The following is a 23,604-nucleotide window of genomic DNA, read 5'->3' on the forward strand; positions in this document are numbered from 1 at the left end:
ACGCCCGCGAGCTGGTCAACATCTTGCAATGCGAAAGACATTGAAATAGATCCACACACCGTGTAAACCTGAAGTGTCAGCCACAGCCTCCAGGGTTCATAGCGCGGAGCCCCCCACCATGGATCCACAGCTGCCAAGTTCCGAGCTCCACCACATGCACCATCTCCATGCCCTCAGTGTGCATGTGTGACACTCCAACAATGCATGAAACACCCAGAGAGACAACCCAACGCAAGCAGACGAAAGCAGCCATGTCCATGCAATGAGACAAACACAAGTGATAGACCCCTTTGTGAACCGAAGCAGGCACCCAGCCCTTCCCATCCCCATTCAAGAAATGGGCTTTCCAAGCTCCAACACACAAGAGACGACGACACAAAATGCATAACTGCCTGTCTTGAGTCCCACACACAGACTCCCCTTCAGCACAAAAAAATAGATTGGTCCTGCATAGCCGACCTCCACCACAGCTCCCTCACCAGGCAAACTCAATTTTCCTGGTCGCAGACACATGCAAGCAATAAAAATGAAGCACCTGCTCGTGACCGAAAAGTAGCAATGCCTGCACAGCCATTTGTGAAAAATTTGCATAGGCAACACCAATACAGTTTTGCAGGCCTCGGGCACGCAAAACGGCCCATGCCTCTTCCAATAATGCATACAGAAAAACAGCCACCTCCGCATCCCGCACCACCCACGGACACCCGACATGGAGGCACGCTTAACCATGAGGAAATGCAGCCCACTGCAGTCATCAAAGAGCAGTCTGATCAACAAAGGAAAGCTGCCCCATTCCATGTTGCCCACTTACAATCCACCACACTGGACAACACATCCTCCGTGGTGAACTGTCCCACGTGAAAGCCACCTGCAAACAAGGCAAGACATGCAGGACAACCCAGCACCAGCCAAGAGAGCAGCACGTTCAGCTCGCCCATTCCACCTTGAAGCAGCCATACCGCTCCCATGCAGTGCCCGCGTGGAAAGAAGACATTGATGAAAAGCGCAGCGCCCCCGAGGTGGGTGCCGTGCTGCCAAAATAAACGCTGTGCGGCGTCCAAAAGCATACAAACGCATTCTGTACAATTAAAACAGCAACACACACCTCTTCCCTTTTCCTTCCCAAAAGTTCGTGCGTGAACACAAGCCCGAGGCAGACCCAAACAACAAAACAGTGTGCAGGAAGAAGCGTACATTAAAAAATGTATTCGACCACATGTAGCACGGGTAGTCGAAGGGAGAATCTAAAACAACAAAAGGCGTGAGATATTAAACATGCCCACCAAACAGAAGCATGCATTTCTAAAAGCCATGAATGGGAAGGAATAAAAACAAGCGTGCGCGCACGACGGCAAAAGTAGGCTGGAAAGTGGTGTGCGATGCGGTGCGCGCAGGCAAAGGAAAGCCATGGGGCTGAAAGCTGGCGGTTTTGCGCGTGCACACTCGCGTGAACGCAAGCTTGTCTCCAGCCAGCAGCACTTTGAAAACTCACCTACTAAAGGTCTCTCCGAGCAGCGCAAGCGCGCTGACTCAGCGAGACCTAAAAATGAAACACTTAAGACAAAGAAGTTCAAAGGTAGCATTAAAGCAATGTGCAGAGAGTTTTATCATACTTGAATTCACTGATGAAGTAAGCATATTGACATACCCCCGTCCTCAAGTCCATAGATGAAGGAAAGCAGGATGGGGGTGGTTTAAATAAGTCACTGAAGGAACCAATGGGTCAATCACTGAGAGGTACGAGGCCATGGTCATAGCCACGCCACTATCGTCATGCCAGTGAACACATAGTGACACGGTAAAGGGAGAGATTACCCATGCCAAAAGACCATATTGGTTGCAACACGCAGAGGGACAACAGGCACGTCGGAATACCTAATGGCATACCAAAGGAGGGTATGCATGCCTGAGCCGTGTGTCAGTGGCCACAGTCACCCTTCAACGTGGTCTCTGTGGCCGCTCAAGATAGGCAGAGACCCTAGGTACAGAGTCAAGGAGGGTGTGTGTAAATCGGGGCAGCGTCAGTGCTGGGAACGATGGCAACAGATGTCTTGGTCCCATAAAAAGGTGGTGAATACATTGATGTACTGTAAGAAAGTGCTATCTTTTTTCATGCTTGCCCCCACTTTTTGCTAAACTGCTGATGACTGAGCGAGCCCTGGGTTCCTGCCAAACAGGTACACAGGGCCTATGTTCTTTCACTAAACTGCATTAAAAACAAAAACAAATTGGCGCTCTTTGGCCACATGTCAGTCCCTTGTAAATGTTACCACAAGGACTCTAAGGGCTGCAGCACTTATTGTGCCACCCTTAGAGGCCCTGTACCTTTACACTTACACACACTTACACAAACACACACACTTACAACCTCCCACCCCCCATTGCAGGCTGCGTGTTTTGGTGCAAAACAAAGTGAAGAGTCGACAATGCACACATCCCAGTAATATGTACAATAGGGAGCAAAAGAGGGATTTACAGAGCAGGTCGCCCTCCACTCAAAACACAATACATCAACAAGGACCTGATCTGATACTGGACTAAAAAATTTTCAAGAACCCCCAAACGCCATACTTGGCTGCTTCTAAAATGCTCCTCAAAATAGGGTTTTGTTGTCAAATTTTAAGAAAATGATGTCTACCGCCCCTACTTGAATCCCGTTATACCAGTGCCCAATGAAGAACAAGCATTTGCCATGCAATAGGTCTCGCATTTACACGAGTTTGAGCTATTGACATTGCAAATAACAATGCCTTTTATTTTTGGTTTTGTGTTTAAAACATAAATAAAAGGCATTGTCATTTACAATGCCAATAGCTGAAACTCACGTAAATGCGAGACCTATTGCATTGCAAATGCTTGTTTAATGAACTGAACAGCTGGTTTGTTGTTGTCATACACGACATGACTTTGTAACCCCTAGAGGGTGGGGGTGTTGATCCTTGTATATGGGCACCAGAAACGGTTTGTAATTTGAAGGTGGCTCCCCCAGGGCCGGATGAGGGGGGGAGGGGGGGGAGGGAGACCCATAGCCCCGGCAAGAATGCGTAACCCATCCACTCCCCCTCCTCTATGATTGGTTTCTCTTCCCCTCTCTTGAATCCCCCCACTCCTTCCTCCCTGCTGCAATAACCTGGGGGCAGAGGCACCAGGAGCCGCCCAGGACCTACATTGTCCACTCCAGGTATTCAATAACCTGGGCTCCAAATACAAATTTTAAATGGATATTAGTAATTATTATCTCTCATCAACAATTGGTATTCCTCTACTGGAAAATGTGTGAATATGTTTTCAATCTCATCCCACTGCTGAGGAGCATACCTGTTGAAAAGGGCATTAGAACTGTTTATGTACCACTGAGCTGCAGCTCAATTTTCCTCCATTTACCTACCAACTGCGTCTAATCTTTTACTGTCCCCCTTAAGTGGTGGCCCATATATGCTTTGTATTAATTTGTATCCCAAAGGAGTAAACTGCCCTTTTAATGACATTGTGATACAATGTGATTTCATCTGAAGGAGAAGTTCTAATTGGGTAGAGTTCAATGTCTTCTTGAGGTGAATCTATCTCAATGTTTTACCAAACTGTGCCTTCTTCCTCCTGTACGTTTAATTTTAAGTCTGGAAAATCTGTACCTTGTAAAACCCAAAATTCTTTTCCCAGTAAGCTTTCTTCCTCTATAATCTCTTACTCCTGAAACTGCTGTAGTGCTGGTGGAGGTATATTTTCCCTTTGCTTTAGACCCTCCGTGTCTTCCCATGGTTATTTAATATGTAATGGGTTTGGAATTGTAAATGAAGCAAGTGTATCCTCAAAGCTCAGCTTTGTTTTCTTCAGTTCAGCTATCTCAGAGGAGAACGCATTTTAGTTATCTTAACCTCGATAAGCTCTTCTACTTTAGAGATTCTTCTTAATTGTGTAGAAATGTATACATCAGCATTCAAGCATGATCTTGTTCTGAAGTCAAGTCTGATTGTTTTATATCTTCTGAAATTAATCAGTCTTTCTCTTTATTTCCCTGGCTCAATCATGCTCTGAATGTGATCTGGTAGATTTATCTTTTGGAATTTGGAGTTTTAAGTACTCTGAAGGTGAATTTGAAAAGATGTTTCTATGATTTCGGCTTCAATCATGCTCAGAGGTAGAGTCCAACAATTCCTCCCTGTTTTTGCAACCTCAATAACTTTCAGATGTCGATTAAGTATTTTGGTTCTTAACATCTGGAAGGATGTTTCTTATAAACGTCTTAGGCATGCGGTTCCTTTTAGACAACCTTTGACTTTGTTTCTTCACCAATCTCTTGATATGTATTATTAGTGGCATTGTAGCGGTCCTTGCAGTTTAGCAATGCACATTTAGTTAGATAGATAGTTTCACTCCAAACAATCTTAACGTTAGAATCCCCATAGTTTTACCCCACAGCCTCCTCTGGTATGTCTTCTTCCACCGAATAAGACAGATCGTCCATGGATGGGACTTATTATCTCTCCTTTCTAACACTAATTCCGCATAATCAAGATTAACCTAGGGTGTCAAGATTCATTTTTCTCTATGAATGAGAGCCTTTAGCCTGAAAAAGAGCAGACATTACAATACGCTGGCTTATTGTCTCTTGGGAGGCATAACATACATATCAGATGTTTGCCATTTATGGCGAATTTTGAGTTGCAGTTAGGGCAGAATATGTATTATCTAAAATGGCATGTAAAATGCTCCGCAATGACAACCTTATCTGCACACATTACCTGACCCAGTCAAAGCTCAACTTTCAACAACCTGCCAAACCAAACCTTGAAGTCGCTATCAAAATAGTGGACAACATTTCCTGTTATTTCGGTAGCTCAGCCAGTACACTTTCAAACCCAAGAGCAGAAAAAAATTATCTATGATGGAGTTCACATACAGGGGCATTGTGGGCTTACAGACTACATCATAGTGGGTGAAATGTATTCACCTAGATCACTGCTCAACAGACAATTATATGTACTACTACAAACCCATCTGAACCGATCTTTCAACTACATAGCAGAACTATGCACAGCATGTTAGCATAGAAAAGATTTCACACTGCAAAAATATGCACATGTATAATTTGCATAAATTGTTTAGCTAATATCCATTTTATAACATGCATCTTACAATACCTTAGTAAATAACTTCACTGGTGCTGCTATTGAGCCTGTTTCCCTTAGGTAGTCAAACCATTTGAATGGTAGCTTTGCATAGCCTGCACACAAAAAATAACAAAATAAGAACATTATAAAGGAATATTAACTGTTTCACAACCAATGTGACTTCAAAATACATTAAATGTAGACTTTTTTAAATGTATTTATTTAGTAACGATTTGGTCATCCATAAGACAAGATACTTTAAAAGTGCTAAGACAAGAATTTAGAATAAACTTTAATACATATTTATTTAAGTAAAATATCAATTCAATGCAATTTGTATGCCTATGCAAAAGTTTGCAAGTAATTGTTAAAGCAAAATAAGCATTGGCAAAGCCAATAGGTCTGGGTTTAATGTGCTAATGTATGCAGCGTTAGCACATTACAGCGAGGCACAGAGGAACAACCAGCAGAAATTAACAGAAGGATATGGTTGTAAAGCAGTCCCTGAAGCTCAATAAAAACCATGCAATGGAGGAAGAAGGATATGCCCCAAACAGCATTTAGCACTAGATGAACAATTAACACCCCATTGGGCTTAGAAAACACATGACTGACAAAGCCTCACCAGAATAGTTAAGACAGGCGAGGAAAACAAAGCCAATGGTTGAACTGGGTGGACCAAAAGCCCACTTTACATATATTGTTGAAGCCTATAAGGCAGTCAGCAAATGTATGATTGATGGTTTTAACTTGCATCAAACATACTGACAGTTGTGATAGGCACTCAGCATTTGTTTTTTCCCTATTTGTCACAGTATCCCTTATTTCCTTCCCCTTACATGCACAATCAGCCTTGGCGGATAGGCTTCATATATCCCATGACGCGTGGGCTATGTAGCCTGTTGGTTTGGAGCTTGCCCTTGGTGGTCCCCTCCTCGCACACTGCTCCCTCTTAGTGTGATGGCTCCCGTAGCTGATATTCGCTTTCAAACCTTAAATATCCGAAGAATACACACTGCCAGAAAGTGCTATGCGGTCTATTCATATGTAATGCGCTAACAGGCACAGGTAATCCTTTTACAGGACACTCGACCTTCAGGCTATGCTCATTGGAAGCATCTACGCCCCAAATACAGATCAGGTAGCCTTTTGGGACACCCTCTTATAAGAAAGTGCCCTCTTTTTGCATGGTTGCTCCCACTTATTGCTAAACTGCTGATGTGCTTTGACTGAGTGCGCCCTGGGTTCCTGCCAAACAGGTACCCAGGGCCCATGTGCTTTCCCTAAACGTGCACTGAAAACAAAATCCAATTGGCACTCTTTGACCACAGGTCAGTCCCATGCAAATTGGACCAGAGGTACCAAGGGCACTTTGGCCAGAGAAGGCCTCTAAGGGCTGCAGTACTTATTGTGCCACCTTCAGAGGCCTTGTACCTTAACACACACACAGCCTTTGAATGCTGCGTGTTTTGGTGCAGAACAAAGTCAAGAGTCGACATGGCGCACATCCCTGTGTGCCATGCCTACAACCCACTGCCCTGGCATAGGTCAGCCACCCCTCTAGCTGGGTGCACTATACTAGTGGTGAGTGTACAGGTGCATGAGCCCTGTAACTCTAGAGTTTGTCATTACAAAATCCAAAGCAACATAATGACTTTACTGAAAACATTAAACCCACATTAATGCCAGTGTGGGATTTAATGAAAAAGGCACACAGAGGGCATCTTAGAGATGCCCCCTGAAAACCCACCTAATATAGTGTCCAGGCTGAGTGGCTGCTCGCCAGCTGCAACCACCAGACATGTTTCTGGACCCCTGGGTCGAAAGCTTGCCGCTCTTGGGAGTCTGAAACAATGCACATCTTGGGACGAGGTGCCAAGCCTCCTCACCAGGATGGGCAGGGTCCACGGAGGGGAAATTTCAAAGGTTTGCCACCTTTGTGAGCTTCCCCAGGCCTTTTGCTGCTTCCACCAATTGACCACCATCGGTTCTGACCCCCACTTTGGGCAGGAGAATCGGCGGGAAAACCAAGTGAGGAAGGAAGGTGTGCCCACCTTTGCTAACCCCATCCCTCAGGTGGGGGAGGCGAGGTGAAGCACAACTCTCAGTCCTTGCCATCTTGCAGATGGGGGAACCCAGCCAACCAGAGTGAGGCATATGCCCCCCTCCCACTGGAGAGTGGCATAATAGTGGGCGTACCCACCCCAAGGAAGGGACCCATTGGTCCCAACCTGTAAGGCCCCTAAATCTAGTATTTAGTGGCACCCCTGAACCTTGCCTACTCAGACAAGAACCGACCAAGAATAAGGACTGAAGGATCCGTGCTAAAGCTAAGAAGAGGAGGACACCCACTGCCTTGGCCCCAGCCCTACCAGCCTGTCCCCACCTCGAACCTGCAGAAGCAAAATCCCGTTTTGTCCTGCAGCCAGCGACCTCAAGAACCCAGAGGACCTGCCCTGCCTTCGGCAAGAAAGACTTTGTCTCCCGTGACCCCCGTATTTGCTCACCAACAGACTCTAGCCAAAACCGCACGTCTGCACCACTCTGCACCCGATGCCCGTGGCCAGAGTTTGAGTGGCCCAACTCCACGAGATCTCCCCTGCGATACAGACCGGAGAGCTGGTGATCTTTTACCTGCTTCGAATCTTCCAGTGAAGCCTGCAGCCTATTTCTGGAAGATCCCCCCGACTTACCTCTCCAACTGGTGGTTGCCTCCAAAAGATCTTCGTCCCCGAGCCTGCAGTCTTTGTTGAAACCGGAGAATCCCCATTGAAATCAAGAGGGCACCCGACCCCAAACCAGCACCCAGCGCTGCTGCAGGTGTACCTTGAGTACTAAATCGGATCCCCACTGTCCTGAGCTAAACCCCAGCAGATTTTCTCTCACAACCTTGTGGCCAGCTCATGAGCAGCCACCAACCCCCATTGGATAACATTGGGCCTCAGCACCCTGCACCCGGCCGCCCCAGTGCCGCTGAGAGTGTTTTGAGAGTGCATCCTTGACCCTGGGAGAACTCTAGTTCTAACCCCAGAACACCAACTCCCACAACAAAGTACTTACCTATTAACTGATAACTTCATTTCTCTCCATAGGATTACATTGACTGTTTTTCCTTGAAAAATGTTGAGTTGGTTTTGTGTGGAACATTGACAAACTGCAAATAACTTTCAAGTTTCTTACTTACCTTTTATCTAGGAAATGTCCCAGTGTGAGATCTAGGTATATCACAGTGAGTAGAAAAAGTAATCCAGAAAGTGATCTGCAAAGTAATTCAAAGTAATCTAACAGTAATTTCCATTGTATTGAAAGTATTTACAAACCTGTAACAAAGTCATTTTCATTCAGCTAGCTTGTATTGTTCAACCTGCCTTGAAAAGTAACATATACACTTACCTGTTTTTATACAAATCAAATTGGTCTGAGTTCAGTCTTAGGTGTGTGACATCATTTGCTGATTGAGTGTGCACAACAAATGCTCAACACTACCCTCTGATAAAGCCTTACTGTTCGCCCACACTACCACAAATAGAGAGTAAGGTGCTATCTACTTTTACCTGTGCCTACTTTTGGGGTTCCACTGGACTCTGTGCACACTATACCTCACTTTGGTACAGTATATACAGAGCCAGCTTCCTACACCTCTCCACTGAATTCGCCCATAGTATAGCGCTACCATGCGTGCTTGCCGCTCAGATGCATGGCAGTCTCAGAATCTAGACCCCAGCTCTATTCCTTCCACTCAGTACCCCTTTGCCTTTGTGTGCTCCTGGACAGCTTCCTTTGTTCCGCTTCCCTGGTACCCCTGATCCAACACTTGGATTATCTGGGATACATCGTCTCCTATCATGATGGACACGTGATAGGTCCCTCCAGGCAAATTTGCCAGAGGCCAGTCTTCCGAGAAGGACAAGGGGACCACCTTCAGCAGTCCTTCTACAAGAACCATAACACAGCCTCTACCAGGATGCTGGAGTGGGACGCCTTTAAGGTGGTGACGAGAGAAATCTGTATTCAGGAGAGAGTGAAAGTCCGGCAGACTTTGGACAGCGAGAAACACCTCGCTAGATTGGGTAAAGCGGAGGACAACAATCCTGCGCTCACCCCACAGCTTGTGGACACAAACTTCCTACATAGCCCTCCTGGAGCACCTGTGATGCTATAATTTTTATAGCTTATGTAGCCAAGGTCCACGGGGAGGGAGATAAATCTGGCAGACTTCTGGCCTGGCTGATCAGGCAAGAGTCCTCAGTCCACCCTATCACTGAAGTGGTCTCTCTTTCCGGCACTACCGCTCAAACATAGGGTGACATTCTGCAGGCCTTTTACAATTACTACTCCTCCATCTACCAGGTGTCACTGGACAGCACTAGGAACATTTCAATACATTCTTAGCGCACATTACTCTCCCTCGCATCCCCTCTTCAACCAGATTTTCCCTATATGCCGCAATCATGTCTAATGATGTAGCGTAGGCGATTTAGGACCTTGCGGGGAAAAAAAGCTTTGGGGTTGGACGGCCTACCACTAGAATAATATAGTACCTTTTCTATGATCCTGCAGAAATTTATTCGGCTGCCTTGCATTCCGGCGAGCTCCCACATTCACTTTGGGAGTCCCTTTTGGTCTCCCTCCCTAAACCAGACAGCAAGCGACATCTTATAGGCCCATTGCCATCCTTGGGGCTGATAATAAAGTCTTGGGAAAGATCCTAGCAGATAGATTTGCCCAGATCCTAATGGAGTTTGTACATTCTGACCAAAATCGATCTGTCCCAGGCCATAGTACCTTCCAGAACATCTGTTGTCTTTTCCATGCACAGGATCGAGTCAAGTAGCCTGTCTCATTTTAGATCTAAAGATGGTGTTCCACATGCTGACAGCCCTGGCCCGCATGGGAATCGGACATAAGCTCAAAGCTTACACCCGGCTACTCTACACCAAATCAACCTCCAGAATACGCCTGGTATGCCTAATCTCGCCCCTTCCAGGTGGGACGTGGGACTAGAAAAGGGTGTCCGCATTCCGACTGCTCTTCGGGCTCGTGATGAAGCTTCCTGCCATACGATTGGGAGGGAGGGCCTGGAGTGGTGCATCCCCCTTGCAGACAGGAACATACTATATCTTTGTATGGGGACATCCTCCTTTATATTTGCGGGATGTACCATCTGACGTCCCTCCACTCCGGGATACCCCATCTGAGTACGCTTCCGCCGCAGGGCTTCAAAATAACTGGGTGAAATCAGCTATTTACCCACTTTGCTGCTTGCCTTCGCTGGCATGAGGAAGCAATCCACTATCTAGGGATACATCTCAATCACACTCTTCTGGACTTGTACAAGGGGAACCTTCACATATCAGAACCCAGGTACAATTCTAGTAGTCCCTGGCCTTGACAGGCATGATAGCCCTAGCGAAAATGGTCATTTTACCTCGCCTTTTATATCATTTCACGAACCTTCCAGTCATACCACTGCATTCCTTTTTTTAAGGCGCTTGAGGAACAAGTTACCTACCTTCTGCAACACATTATCTGGTAGAGACAACATCTAGCTGCAGATTTTTTACCTTTGAATTCCCCATGCGTCAGGCTGGATCTGGACATTTTTGCGTGAGCAGTACCACTGCGCGCCGTCGGGTGGCTCTGTTCAGCTCTGCGTGACGTTGTTGCCATCGTTTGCATAGCTTTGATGTCGCAGTCAACTATTGAGGCGCCACCCAGGCATGCAGACGTCAGTTCCCATTTTTTCCACGGCAGAATCGCAGACCCATGAAGTGAACTGACTCTGTCACAACTAGGGCCCTGACAAGGGAGCATCCCTGTCAAATGAGTGTGAAGAGTGGGGGAGGCATGGGTGGGTACATAAGGAATCTGCAGCTAGATATTGTCTCCACCAGATAATGCGTTACCTAAGGTTAGTAACTAGTCCATCTGATAGAGACTTTGAGCTCAAGATTCCTTAACTTTAAATAGGTACCCAAGCCAAGCTGATTCCTAGCCAGGGCGTAGCAGATCTTAATGCAGAGAAGGACCCAGCGCAAAATGGTCCACTTCTGCACTGCCTGACCTTTTTTAGCTCCCGCGTCACCCACAAAGAGTTGGTCGTTCACCGGGAACTCTTTCGTGCAGTCAAGGTAAAACGACAATGCTCCTTTTGAGTCTAGGCAATGGAGACGCTCCTCTTCCTTAGAGGAATGCGGGTGATCCCAAAATGTGGGCAGCGTGATTGACTGACCCAGATGAAATGGGGTCACCACTTTTAGTAAGAATAAAGCACAGGTGCGAATTACCACCTTATTCACAAAAGTCATCATGTAGGGAGGCTTGCATTAGAAAGCCTGCAATTCAATCACCCTGCGGGCAGATGTTATGGCCACCAGAAAGGCTGTCTTATTCGTAAGCAGCAGGAGGAGAGAATTATGTAATGGTTCAAAAGGAGCACACATGGGAAATGCGAGGATCGAATTATGGTCCCACTGTGGCACAACAAAGGGCTTAGGTGGAAACATATGTAAAAGTCCTTTATAAAACACCTATTTTCAATAGGATACTTGAATAATGAGGGTTGGTCCGACAGCCGCAAGAAAGCGGACAGAGCAGAAACATAACCCTTAAGAGTACCCAAAGCAGAGCCCTGCTGGGCAATGGTAAGAATAAAGAGCAGACTTTCAGCCAGAGACGCAAAAGGAGGGACAATCGACCTTTCTGTACAATATTTTACAAATGTTTGCCAATAGCAGGCATGTACCGTCTTAGCGGATGCCAGAATAACATTACATACTTCGGGAGGAAGGCAAAAAGCTATCAACTGTTGCCGGTCAATCTCCATGCAAGGAGGTGTAGAGTTGACAGGTTCGGGTTGTGGACCCTCTGCTGCTGCTGCGACAGAAAATACTCCCGAAGGGGCAGCCTAATCGGAGAATCGATGCTCAGTCGAAGAAGCTCTGGGTATCAGACTATGTGCTCAGTCCAGGGCCACAAGAATGACTTGGGCCGGGTCATTCTTGATCTTCTTGGGAACTATGGGCAGAAGTGGTATGGGCGGAAAGATGTACAGAAGACATGAGCTCCGCTGGCAATGAAAAGCATCCCAGAGCTATAGCCGCCTTGGAAACGCCAGCGTGCAAAACTGCTGACATTGCGCCTTCTTTTCGGAGGTGAACAGATCTAACCAAGGCTGTCCCCACTACTGAAAGAGTGCTTGCGCCACCTCCGACTGGAGACGCCATTTGTGATTCGCAAGGCATTGAGGGCTGAGTTTGTCTACCTTGGAGTTCAGAGAACCTGCCGGTTTTTGAACCACCATGTCCAGAGATGCAGGGCCTCTCGACAAAGGTCCACAACCCTACCCTAACCTGCTTGTTGCAGTACCGCACGGTGGGGGTGTTGTTCGTGAACACCTGCACTAGCTTTCCCTTGACAGAGGGAAGAAATGCTTTCAATGCTAGTCCGATCGCCCGAAGCTCCATCAAATTGATGCGGAGCCCGACTCCGCCATATACCAGTGTCCCCTGATCTCCACCTCTTCCTGATGGTCGCCCCATCTCTGGAGTGACGTATCTGTCACTACTTTGTGATCTGGTTGGGTAAGGGAGAGGGTCTGCCTCTGACCCAATCATGGTTTATCAACCACCACGGCAGGTCTTTTGCAATTCCTTCTGAGATCTGGACCACATGAGAGAGATTTCCCTGATCCTGCGCCCACTGGATCTTCAGGTCCCACTAAATACGCCATCTGGAATGATTTACCAACAGGATTCTGGAACCCATGAGTTCTAGAAGCCTCAGTCATTCTCACAGAAATCGAGGATAGAGGTTGAAACATTGGTATCATAGCCTGGATTTTCTGGACTCGCTGCTCAGGTGGCTCAACCAGAAACTGCACTGTTTCCAGAACAGCTCAGATGAAAGGGAGCGTCTGAGAAGGAGTCAGGTGGGACTTCGGCACGTTGGGGGAAACCCCATCATCTACCAAAACAAGATGTGGTGGACTATGTACTAGGCTTTCATTCCAGGATGGCAGAGTACATGCAGAAAGCAGCAAAGAAGCTTGAGGCCAGCCAGGAGCTCCAGAAGCTCAGGTATGACCAGAAAGCTGCACTGGTAGAATTTCAACAAGGGCAACAGGTGTTGGTTTTGGAGCCAGTGGCGCCAAGGCCTGTCAAGAACAAATGTCCCTCAGCCTATCCTAGAAAAGAAGAGTGAAAAAGAATCTAGTGATTATGTCAGCAAGAGCTACAGAACTGGAACCCTCAGAAAAAGATGAGAATGAACGGCGATATCACCATGAGTTTAGAGAAGTAGCTATCTCATCAACTCAGTGCCTAGAATTCCAGGTGGAATTGCAAGATCAACTGAAAGCATTCAATATTGGACTCCTGATGATCAAAAGACATCCCTTTGGGGAATGTATTTCTTACAACAGTTGAGGTTTTTGAAGTGCAGAAACTGCCTGTAGACTCCCCCTTCAAGTTCTGGTTTTGCAGTGTAGAACTATTTTCTATGAGCGTAAAGAAAGACAAAGTATCAGTTGGTAGGTTAAGCACAGAACTAGGCTCTCCTACAGAAGTTGAGCTTGTACTGCAAACAGAGGTAAAACTCATCTCTAGAAGGTGGCAATATACTAATTGTGAAGGATTACAACTAAGCCTCGCAAAGAAAACACCAACAACTTTTGCAAGTAAAGGAAAGAGCCAAATGTTTCAACCATAGACAATTTCTTGTCACATCAGGCAACATTTACAATATTACACGAGTAAACAAAACCATGTTTGTTCTCGCAACTGGAAGCAGTGAATGCCATTGTTGTCTAGGCACATAAGTAGACTGCTACGCTTGGCAAAAGCAAACCGATGCTATTGCCTCTCTGCCCTTACAGTTAGCTGTGCATGAGGGTGAATCCCTAGTTACTGATAGAACTGAATGCTGAGAGGACTAAGGGGATTCTTGAAACATACTCTATTTAGCTGATGTTAATAATAGAGTCCTCCCCTCCAGTACCACACGCCCTCCACTTTCCAGTTACCCTTTAGCCGATGAGCGAATTTGAGATTACCCGCAGTGATGCTAATCTTGGTTGGTTTTTAGGTTTTTAAATTACGATGGCTCTGACCTTATTAACAGTGTGTATGTACCTTTTTTATTGCTCGAAATAAGTGACAAACTTAAAATGTTGCTGCTTCATTGCATGTTAATCCCACAATACAACAACCATAGGCCTACAAATACCAAAATATCTCACACAAACTGCACAGTGTGATGGCAATATAAAGATCTCCAAAAGGAAATGCCAAATTTAATAAACTAATGTACTGCCATAAAAGTCAACTGTGACCCGAATTGGCAGTCAGATACCAGAAACCTTGAATGAAATAGAAAAACGTTTCGGACTAAACTCGGTTTATTTAAAGTGGTGCTGTATGCATAGGCCTTTAACACACTTTAATTTAGTAATATTAAGGAGTGTAACTAAAGTTAAATGAGGAAATGCATGCATTTCTGACTGTAATTTCTAGACTGCAAAACAGTGACCGCTATTATGTCTCCCAGTGCTAAATATTTGGCAGAACTGATACAACAAAAATATCTATGGATATGTAAAATGTATGTTTTCCTGGCTTTAATAAAAGCCAGTTGATTATAGAGAGCACTATAAGTGAATGGTAGGATGTTCCAGAACTTGGCAGCGAGAATGGGAAAGATTTTCTACTTGCCGTAACCAGACTGACAGGTGGAAAAATCAGTAGATAAGCAGAAGCAGATCAGAGGTTTCAGAAAGAAGTAGTTTCCAAATCCTGATAAGCTTTGCAGCAAATATATATGCTTTTAAAAACAATTCTTTTATGGAATGCAAGACATTTCAGATTCTTTAAGTGCCCAGAAATATGCTCTCTCTGAGGGTAAAAAGAAAATTACTCGAGTGGCTGCATTCTGATCTGCAATGATTTGGAGCTGGCAAATCAAGCACTTCGGGAATCACAGAAATAGAGCACTGTCATACTCTCTCTGAGAAGAGACTAAAGATTGAGTCAATCTTCCTGCATGACAGAGGGAGAAGTGGAAGCGTTAAAGAGCTTCTTTTTCCATGTGGGGGATGAAAGAATGGCAGTGGGCAAAAATACTCTACAATTCTAGGTACGATGAACTAGAATTAAGGTTCACCCATCTGGGGAATCCTGCCTCAATCTTTAATAGCAGGACTAGTGAAAAAACAAGGTTGTGATGGAACATTTTTTGCATGCTGCAATATTTGCCAAGTGAACTATGGCGGAAACAATTGTAAACCTTCATTCGAAAAATGCACAGCATATGGCAGTTCTGCTTCTTCTTGGCAGATGACTGATTTGGAGCCGTTCTACTGATCAGAATCTCTTCATAAGCCCCTTTTTATTGACAGTATTTCTCATCTCATTCAAAATAAGCATACATCTCATGTAGATTCAACTATTTAAATAGTTAGGATTATGATATTTGTCTCTTCGTGGTGCACCCTTTTTAGGTTAAACATGTTCATCATTTAGAAGTCAACGTATGTGGTTAATATATATTGCATGTTTATTCATATGTCATTTTTTCTTTGTAACATTATTATCAACTCTTTTATATATTCACAGTATTTAATCTGAGCTAACTGTTCTGTTCTAAATAATGGTTACTGAGTTTTTAAAGTTTCATGTAAAGCGGATAACTCTGAGTCGCATGCATTGCTATTAAAAAAACACAGCCTTGCAGAATGAAAATAACTAAAAGGGCATCAAAGCAGACCACTTTCTGCTAATTGTTTATCTAGAGTTTCAATGACTAAATGTTATATGAGCTGAGCCCAAATTTTGAAGGTTTAGCGAGGAACTTCCTCTCAAGCGACAAAGGATGAGACAGGCCATACAAATTGAATCATCTACTTTGGCTGAAGGCTAACAAAAAGGAATTCAGCCTTCACTTGCTACATTTATTAGCCCAGCCATGAGCACAAGACACAAATTGCATGCCCCGCTATTATACTGAATATGAAGTTTTATTTTTCAAAGCGGTACAGGGGTGTGAATCATCTCTGGAACTAAAATTACATTAGTAAACAGAAAAAGGGTGGAATTGCTATAAAGGTGTATATCAAATATGTCAGAGTATTTTTGTGTCAGAATATTTTTGTTGTTCGGACTTTTAGAAAACGTTGCAGCTGTATTCTGTTCATCTTTATTGTAGTTACGATTCATATTGTCTGCACTATGTGAGATTTTTGGTTTTAGAAACAAATCATTAAAATAGATCAATTGTTTCCTTGTGCTCTTGCTACAAACTGACCCTGCACCCGAGAAATATAATTCTGTTTATGTAACTGGCATAGTACAACTTATTACAATAGAAACAAAACAAAGTAACACAACCATTAGGCTTCCCACAGCAAATGTATCTGACAAAAACGTGAATCTTGATTGTAGTTTTTAGTTCATCCTTTATTGTGAATCAATTGTCCTCTTTTTATTAAAATCACCATACAATTGCTTTGCCAACGCGTTTCATCCCTCTTGGGACTTCTTCAGGGCTTTTCATTCCATTGGCATCGTCCAACCAGGATGTCCAAAATAATCTTACGTACTCACAATAATGAGGGAATAATAAAATAGAATGCGGTTCGTTTTTATATGTCTCCGTACGGCCGGTGAGTGCTCTGAATATGGGTTTCGCCCTATATCCCAAAAGATTCAGTTCTCTCTCGAGTGTCAATAATGCAATGTTGCCTTCTCCATACTCGCACCACCCAATTGTTTATATGCAGTATTTCCTTGTGCTCTTGAGTAGGTTATTCCTTAATGAAAGAGGGTTGAATTCCATTATGATTTTTTATAAGATTGATAGTTATCAGAAACACATCTCACTCAAGTATTGCTTAGTGGATTGTGGAGTAGTTGCAATTCAACTGGTTTCAATCGCGGGTTGGCCCACTAAGTTCTTAGTGCCAGGGGATCTAGCAAAACAAATTCTGGGCTGTGTTCTACAGGATGACCTAGAAATTTTTTAAAAATGACGATAATGTCTGAATTCATGAGTCATATTGCTAAACTCGACAACTGTAAGATGGAAATGTAGATTTTTGTCTCCATTCTGGTTAAAAAGTTGGTTCAAAGCACTACAATCACCTCAGCCATACTGGAGCAATTAATCAGCTTTTCATATCGACTGCTCTATTTTTATCAGTCAAATGGATCAGAGGAATTGAAAGTGAGGTGTAAAGAAATTTTCTGAACACTTCATCAAAAGGGCATGGCCACAACAGACCACACAGATATTATCCTAAAACCTGTAGTCAAAGCTTAGGAACGTTTTGCTTTCTGTATTTGAAGACAAAATCTATTAATGGTAGATAGCTATGTCAAAAAATGTCTTGGAGAACATGGTTGACGAACACTCAGTTGTGATTTCCTAACATGTGGATGCTCAAAATATGTGCATGAATCTTTTCACCACCAGGAACATCGAGTGCCCAAAAAGATTTTTCGATACAGCAACCATGTCTAATTAATTTGGGCTTCCTGTGACAGATGACTGGACTTTGTGCCACCTTGATTGTTGGAGTAATGCATGGTAGTGGTGCTGTTTGTCTGAATCGGAATTCTGTCAATCACTTGAGACATAAAGGACAAAGACCTGAACTCCAACAACTCAAGGTCTCCTTTTGAGACCAGAGCCCTTGTGACTTGTCAGATAGCCCAGATGAGCACCCCATTCCTAACTGTAGTCTGTGATGGGCATTCTTGAAGTAATGGAACTCCAATTAGTTTATTCTGTTGAGTTGACCATCACTTGAACTACAGACACTCTTGTAACAGAAACAGCCTCTTTTTCCATTTGCCTCCTAGTCCCTTTAATCCACTGGTTCTCCATAATCTGTTACAATGGTCTCATTTGCAGTCTGACATTTGGAACAATAGAAATGCATGATGCCATTGATCTTTGAAGTGATGTAGTCGGACAAGCTATTGGAGCACTTGGTTTGCTATGAAGAATGAGTTTCTTTGGAATTGCCAAGATACAGTCTGGTGAAGAATATTTTTTCCCTGAAGTGTGTCTAGTATAGCCAACAAGTATTTCAGCCTCTCAACAAGAATTCCATTTTTAAATGACTCATAGGCTTATACATCGATGAGTTACAAGTGCTAAGATCATGTTGAAATTTTGAAAGACCCTATATGGTGAGCTGGCCATTACAAACTAATTGACCAAGTAAGGATATATTAATTTCCTTCTTCTCAAATAAGCCACTACCATGCACTTGGAGACATTTCAAAGGGATGATTTTATGCCATTTCACCCAACTGGCCCTGGCCACCGTCCCATGGATCCACAAGACCAGAACTGAAGGAAGATCCTTCGCCTACCTGCCGCCAAGACCTGGAATACCCTGACTCTCCACCTCAAGCAATCCTCATTGCTGACCCAATTCAAGATAGATCTCAAAACCTGGCTCTTCGACTGAACCCCAGCGCCCAGATGGATCACTGCCCCTCCCCTTACCCCTCAGCGCCTTAAGACCCCCACGGGTGACTAGCCACGCTATACAAACCCTGATTTAGTGATGCGAATAGGAAGCACTGCCAAAAAAAGTCCCATGCTTTAGAGCAATTTGAATACAGATATAGTGTTATCAAATCATTCTACAAGCTATGAGTACATTTCAAGCAGTGTTCATATTCAAAATGTTTCCTTTTTGACCCATTTGTTTGTCAATCTGAAACCGAAAATGGGCATGACTTCTTTTGTGGAGCATTTTTTCGGAATGAGAAGTGAATTCCCTTTCCTTTTTGTGCAGAAGGAACTTGTTCGATCATCTTTTTTCAGGAGAAGTATCTTCATCAGTATTTTCATCTTAACATGAATTTAGATCAATTGGGATTCTGGTGATAATTTTAATCAAGAATGTTCCTCTTGCAGGGGATGGATTACTATTTCTTTCTATTGTTCATGACTACTAATGAAGAACCTATGATACTATGACACAGAAGGAAAGGCTGCTTACGTCTCGCTCGTCTTACCAGAATATATTATTTTATTCTACTTGTCAGACGGCATAGATGATGGTACTGATGCAGTTGCTTATATAATAAACAATATAAAAGAATCTGGATCTTCTCTCGGGAAATCCTCTGAAGGAGTCTATTCTTTAGAACCTTGGGACTGATGGGTTTGTCATTGCAGTAGTTACGTTTCTTTTCATTGCCATCTTTTGAACATACAGTAGAAAAAGTAACAATGATCTAGTTGAGGCACTCCGCGATAAAGTCTCCATGATGACTGCGGTGTTGCTAGAGGATTATTAAGGTCCTCTCAGCAATTCTTATTGAAAGGTAATAATATTAGAACCAACTAAGAGCCCCAGGGGCACACACAAACTGTATGAAAATGAAAATATTCTATTTCTACAGTTTACCTTCTAAATGCTGTATGCTTAGTTTTACATTTTCTTGGTGCTTCAGGGGTTTCATCTTTTCTAATCTTGTTAGACTGCCCCCGATTCATATAGAAAGATAGAAACTCTTAGACCTAAATAACCCGGTTCGGAAAACGGGTACTTGATGTAGGAGAGCGGCCAGTATTGGCGCATATATAACCAATATCGAGACTCCCATTAATATCAGGAGTAGTCAAAGACGGGCGGATACAGCTGTCTGTAAGAGCAGTACGAGGTCCTTTCCTTTGGTCGTTCCGGTGACTACCCGCTTGACGAAACACGTGTCAGCTGGTTTCTTCTTGGTGTTTTCCTCCGGAAGGAGGTTCATAGTATATATAACGGACGAACAAGTTACTTACCTTCGGTAACGCTTTTTCTGGTGGATACAGTATCTGCCTGTGGATTCCTCACCTTGTGAATATCCCCTGCGCCAGCATTCCACGGAACCTTTCTTCCCCAGCACTCGACGTCGACGTGGGCGACGTCATAATGCATCGGCTCCGCTCGCGACTCCGTTCGACGTCACCGGAGCCATAAGAAGCCCACGTCGGCGTGATGACGTCAGTTCCACCCATTTTTTCCCCGTGCCTTCGAGGCGAACAGGTGGACTAACGACAGACTCAAAGTATACACAGTATACAATAAACCATAACATATATATATATATATATATATATATATATATATATATATATATATATATATATATATATATATATAATATGCAAAGGAAAGGAATGCAAAGAAAAACAAGCATTACCTACAACTGTACCATACAGCAAAAACACATATCTACAAGACCTTTTTCACGGTATATGAAGGTGGACAACGGGGAGGCGGGTGGGTCAGTGAGGAATCCACAGGCAGATACTGTATCCACCATCTGATGGATACATCTGCCAGTGGATTCCTCACCTTGTGAATAGATTCCCACAGCAGTCCCCACTCCCGGAGGAGGGTGTCCACCTTTCTATACCAGAAAGTCTTGCAAGACAGAGCGCGCAAAGTGGCCCTCCCTCCTCATCTCAGAGTCCAAGCAATAATGCTTTGCGAAAGTATGGAGGGAGGCCCAAGTCGCGGCTTTACAAATGTCTGCCACAGGAACACCCCGGGCCAAAGCAGACGTAGATGACTTAGCTCTAGTTGAATGAGCCCTAATGCCCTCAGGAGGGGTCTTACCAGCCAGGGCGTAGCAGATCTTGATAGCCAGTATTATCCATCTCGACAGCGTGCGCTTGTGCACCGCTTTACCCTTAGAACGACCAACGTATCCAATAAAGAGCTGGTCATCGAGGCGAAAATCCTTGGTTCTGTCCAAATAAAAACTCACAGCCCTCTTTGGATCCAGGCAATGGAGTCTTTCCTCCTCTTTGGAAGGATGAGGAGGTGGGTAAAAAACAGGGAGAGTAATGGACTGCCCCAAATGAAACGGAGTGACAACTTTAGGCAGGAAAGCAGCCCTGGTCCTGAGAACCATCCTTTCAGCATGTAAGGTAAGAAAAGGAGGTTTGGAACTAAGAGCTTGAAGCTCACTTACCCTCCTTGCCGAGGTTATGGCCACAAGAAAAACCACCTTAAAGGACAACAGCCTCAAAGGACAACTATGTAGAGGCTCAAATGGGGACCCCATTAGAAAGGTTAAAACAAGATTAAGGTCCCACTGAGGCATTACAAATGGAGTAGGAGGAAACATGTTTGTAAGGCCCTTGATCAACCTCAGAACAACCGGAGATTTAAATAGTGAAGGTTGATCTGGGAGGCACAGAAACGCCGATAAGGCCGAAAGGTAGCCCTTGACCGTAGCCACAGCAAAGCCCTGCTGAGCCAAGGAAAGATCAAACTGGAGCACATTGGAAAGATGAGCCTTTAAAGGGTCAATGGACCTCTCTCCACACCATTTTACAAATTTTGACCACCTGTAGGAATAAATGGACTTGGTGGAGTGTCGCCTGGCCGATAAAATAACGTCCACCACATCAGGTGGGAGAGAGAAGGAACTCAGGTTGCCCCGTTCAATCTCCAGGCATGAAGGTGTAAGCTCTGGAGGTGGGGGTGTAGAACCTGCCCCTCCGACTGCGAGAGGAGGTCTGCCCTCAGAGGGAGACGGAGCGGAGGGCACGAGGAGAGGTGGAGAAGATCTGTGAACCACACTCTTCTTGGCCAGTCCGGGGCGACCAATATGACTTGGGCCCGGTCTTGGCGAATCTTCCTCAGAACTCGAGGAATCATGGGTATGGGAGGAAACGTGTAAAGGAGTTGCGAGCCCCAACTCAACTGAAACGCGTCCCCTAACGCCCCCTGCACCGGATACTGGAGACTGCAGAATGACGGGCAGTGCGCGTTCTCGAAAGTGGCAAACAGATCCACCCGAGGAGTTCCCCACGCCCGAAAGACATGACGAACTACCTCCGGATGGAGCCTCCACTCGTGGTCGGCGGAGAACTGCCGACTGAGACTGTCCGCACGCACGTTCAGCACCCCGGCCAGATGATTTGCCATCAGACAAATCTGATGGTCCTGAGCCCAGGACCATAGACGTAAAGCCTCTCTGCAAAGACGAAGAGACCCCACTCCTCCCTGCTTGTTGACATACCACATCGCGGTCGTGTTGTCTGTCAGGACTTGAATCGACTGACCGCGAAGGGAAGGGAGGAAGGCCTTGAGCGCCAAACGGATCGCCCGCAACTCCAGAAGGTTGATGTGAAGCAACCTTTCCTCTGGAGACCAAAGACCTTTGATCTCCAGGTCCCCCAGATGCGCACCCAACCCTAAGGTGGATGCATCCGTTATCACTGTGGCCACCGATGGAGGAAGATGGAAGGGCTTTCCTTGAGACAGATTGCCCTCCACGCTCCACCAAGACAGATCCGCTGCAGCTTCTCTGGAGATCCTGATCGACTCCCCGAGATCCCCGTTGTGCTGACACCACTGCTTGCGGAGGCACCACTGGAGCGCCCTCATGTGCCAGCGTGCATGGTTGACCAACAGAATGCAGGAAGCGAACAGACCGAGCAGGCGAAGGACCTTCAGAACTGGAACAACCGCTCCATTGTGGAATAAAGGGACCATCTCCTGAATGTCGAGAATCCTTTGAGGTGGAGGGAATGCTCGACACACAGTAGTGTCCAGTACCGCCCCTATGAACAGGTTGCGTTGAGAGGGCACCAGGTGAGATTTGGGCACATTGATCGAAAAACCCAAGTCGAATAACAGCTGAGATGTTACCTGCAGATGACGCTGCACCATCTCTGGGGACTCTGCCTTCAGAAGCCAGTCGTCCAGATAGGGGAAAACTGGAATCCCCGACCTCCTGAGATGAGCAGCCACCACTGCCATCACCTTCGTGAAGACCTGAGGTGCGGAAGTAAGACCAAACGGGAGGACCACAAACTGGTAGTGTTGCGACCCAACCGTAAAACGGAGATACTTCCTGTGCGACTTCAGGATTGGGACATGAAAGTACGCGTCCTGCAAGTCGAGGGACACTATCCAGTCTCCTTGCTGCAACGCTTGAAGAACCTGCGCAAGGGTCAGCATCTTGAATTTCTCCTGCTTCAGGTAAAAATTCAAGATTTGAGGTCCAGGATTGGACGCAATCTGCCGTCCTTTTTGCGAATCAGGAAATACCGGGAGTAGCATCCCTGACCCCTTTCCTGCTCCGGAACCACCTCTATTGCACCCTTCTGAAGCAAGGCTAGAACTTCTTTCTGCAGGAGAAGCAGATGGTCTTCCGAGCAATAACCTTGGCAAGGAGGGTAAGGGGGAGGAAATTCCCGAAAGGGAAGGGCGTACCCAGTCTCTACGAGGTTCAAAACCCAAAGGTCTGTTGTAACAGATTACCAACCCCGTAGAAAGTAGGACACCCGACCCCCCACAGGTCTTACATGATCCGGGATGGGGGATCTAGGGCTGCTTCCCTGAAGCTTCATTGGGAGCAGAAGAGGAGGAGGAAGAAGAAGGGTTGCGCCCAGAACCTCTCCGACCCCTTTGTCTCCCTCTATAGGACTTATAGAGGGGATTCTGCTGTTGCTGCTGCTGCTGCTGTTGGGG

The 23,604-nt window shown here is 45.2% G+C and overlaps 1 protein-coding gene across 2 annotated transcripts in view; it reads right to left on the reverse strand.

Annotated features, from left to right (window-relative positions):
- Nucleotides 1-23,604, reverse strand: part of MBTD1 (mbt domain containing 1) — a 696,883-nt gene that overhangs the window by 318,483 nt on the left and 354,796 nt on the right. For both annotated transcript variants that reach the window (XM_085617153.1, XM_085617152.1), the window contains exon 13: nt 5,142-5,224. In XM_085617153.1, the coding sequence (XP_085473279.1) occupies nt 5,142-5,224 (83 nt within the window). The remainder of the gene's footprint in view (nt 1-5,141; nt 5,225-23,604) is intronic.

This window comes from Triturus cristatus, chromosome 7 (assembly GCF_964204655.1).
Source record: "Triturus cristatus chromosome 7, aTriCri1.1, whole genome shotgun sequence".
In the NCBI taxonomy this organism is placed as follows: Eukaryota; Metazoa; Chordata; class Amphibia; order Caudata; family Salamandridae; genus Triturus; species Triturus cristatus.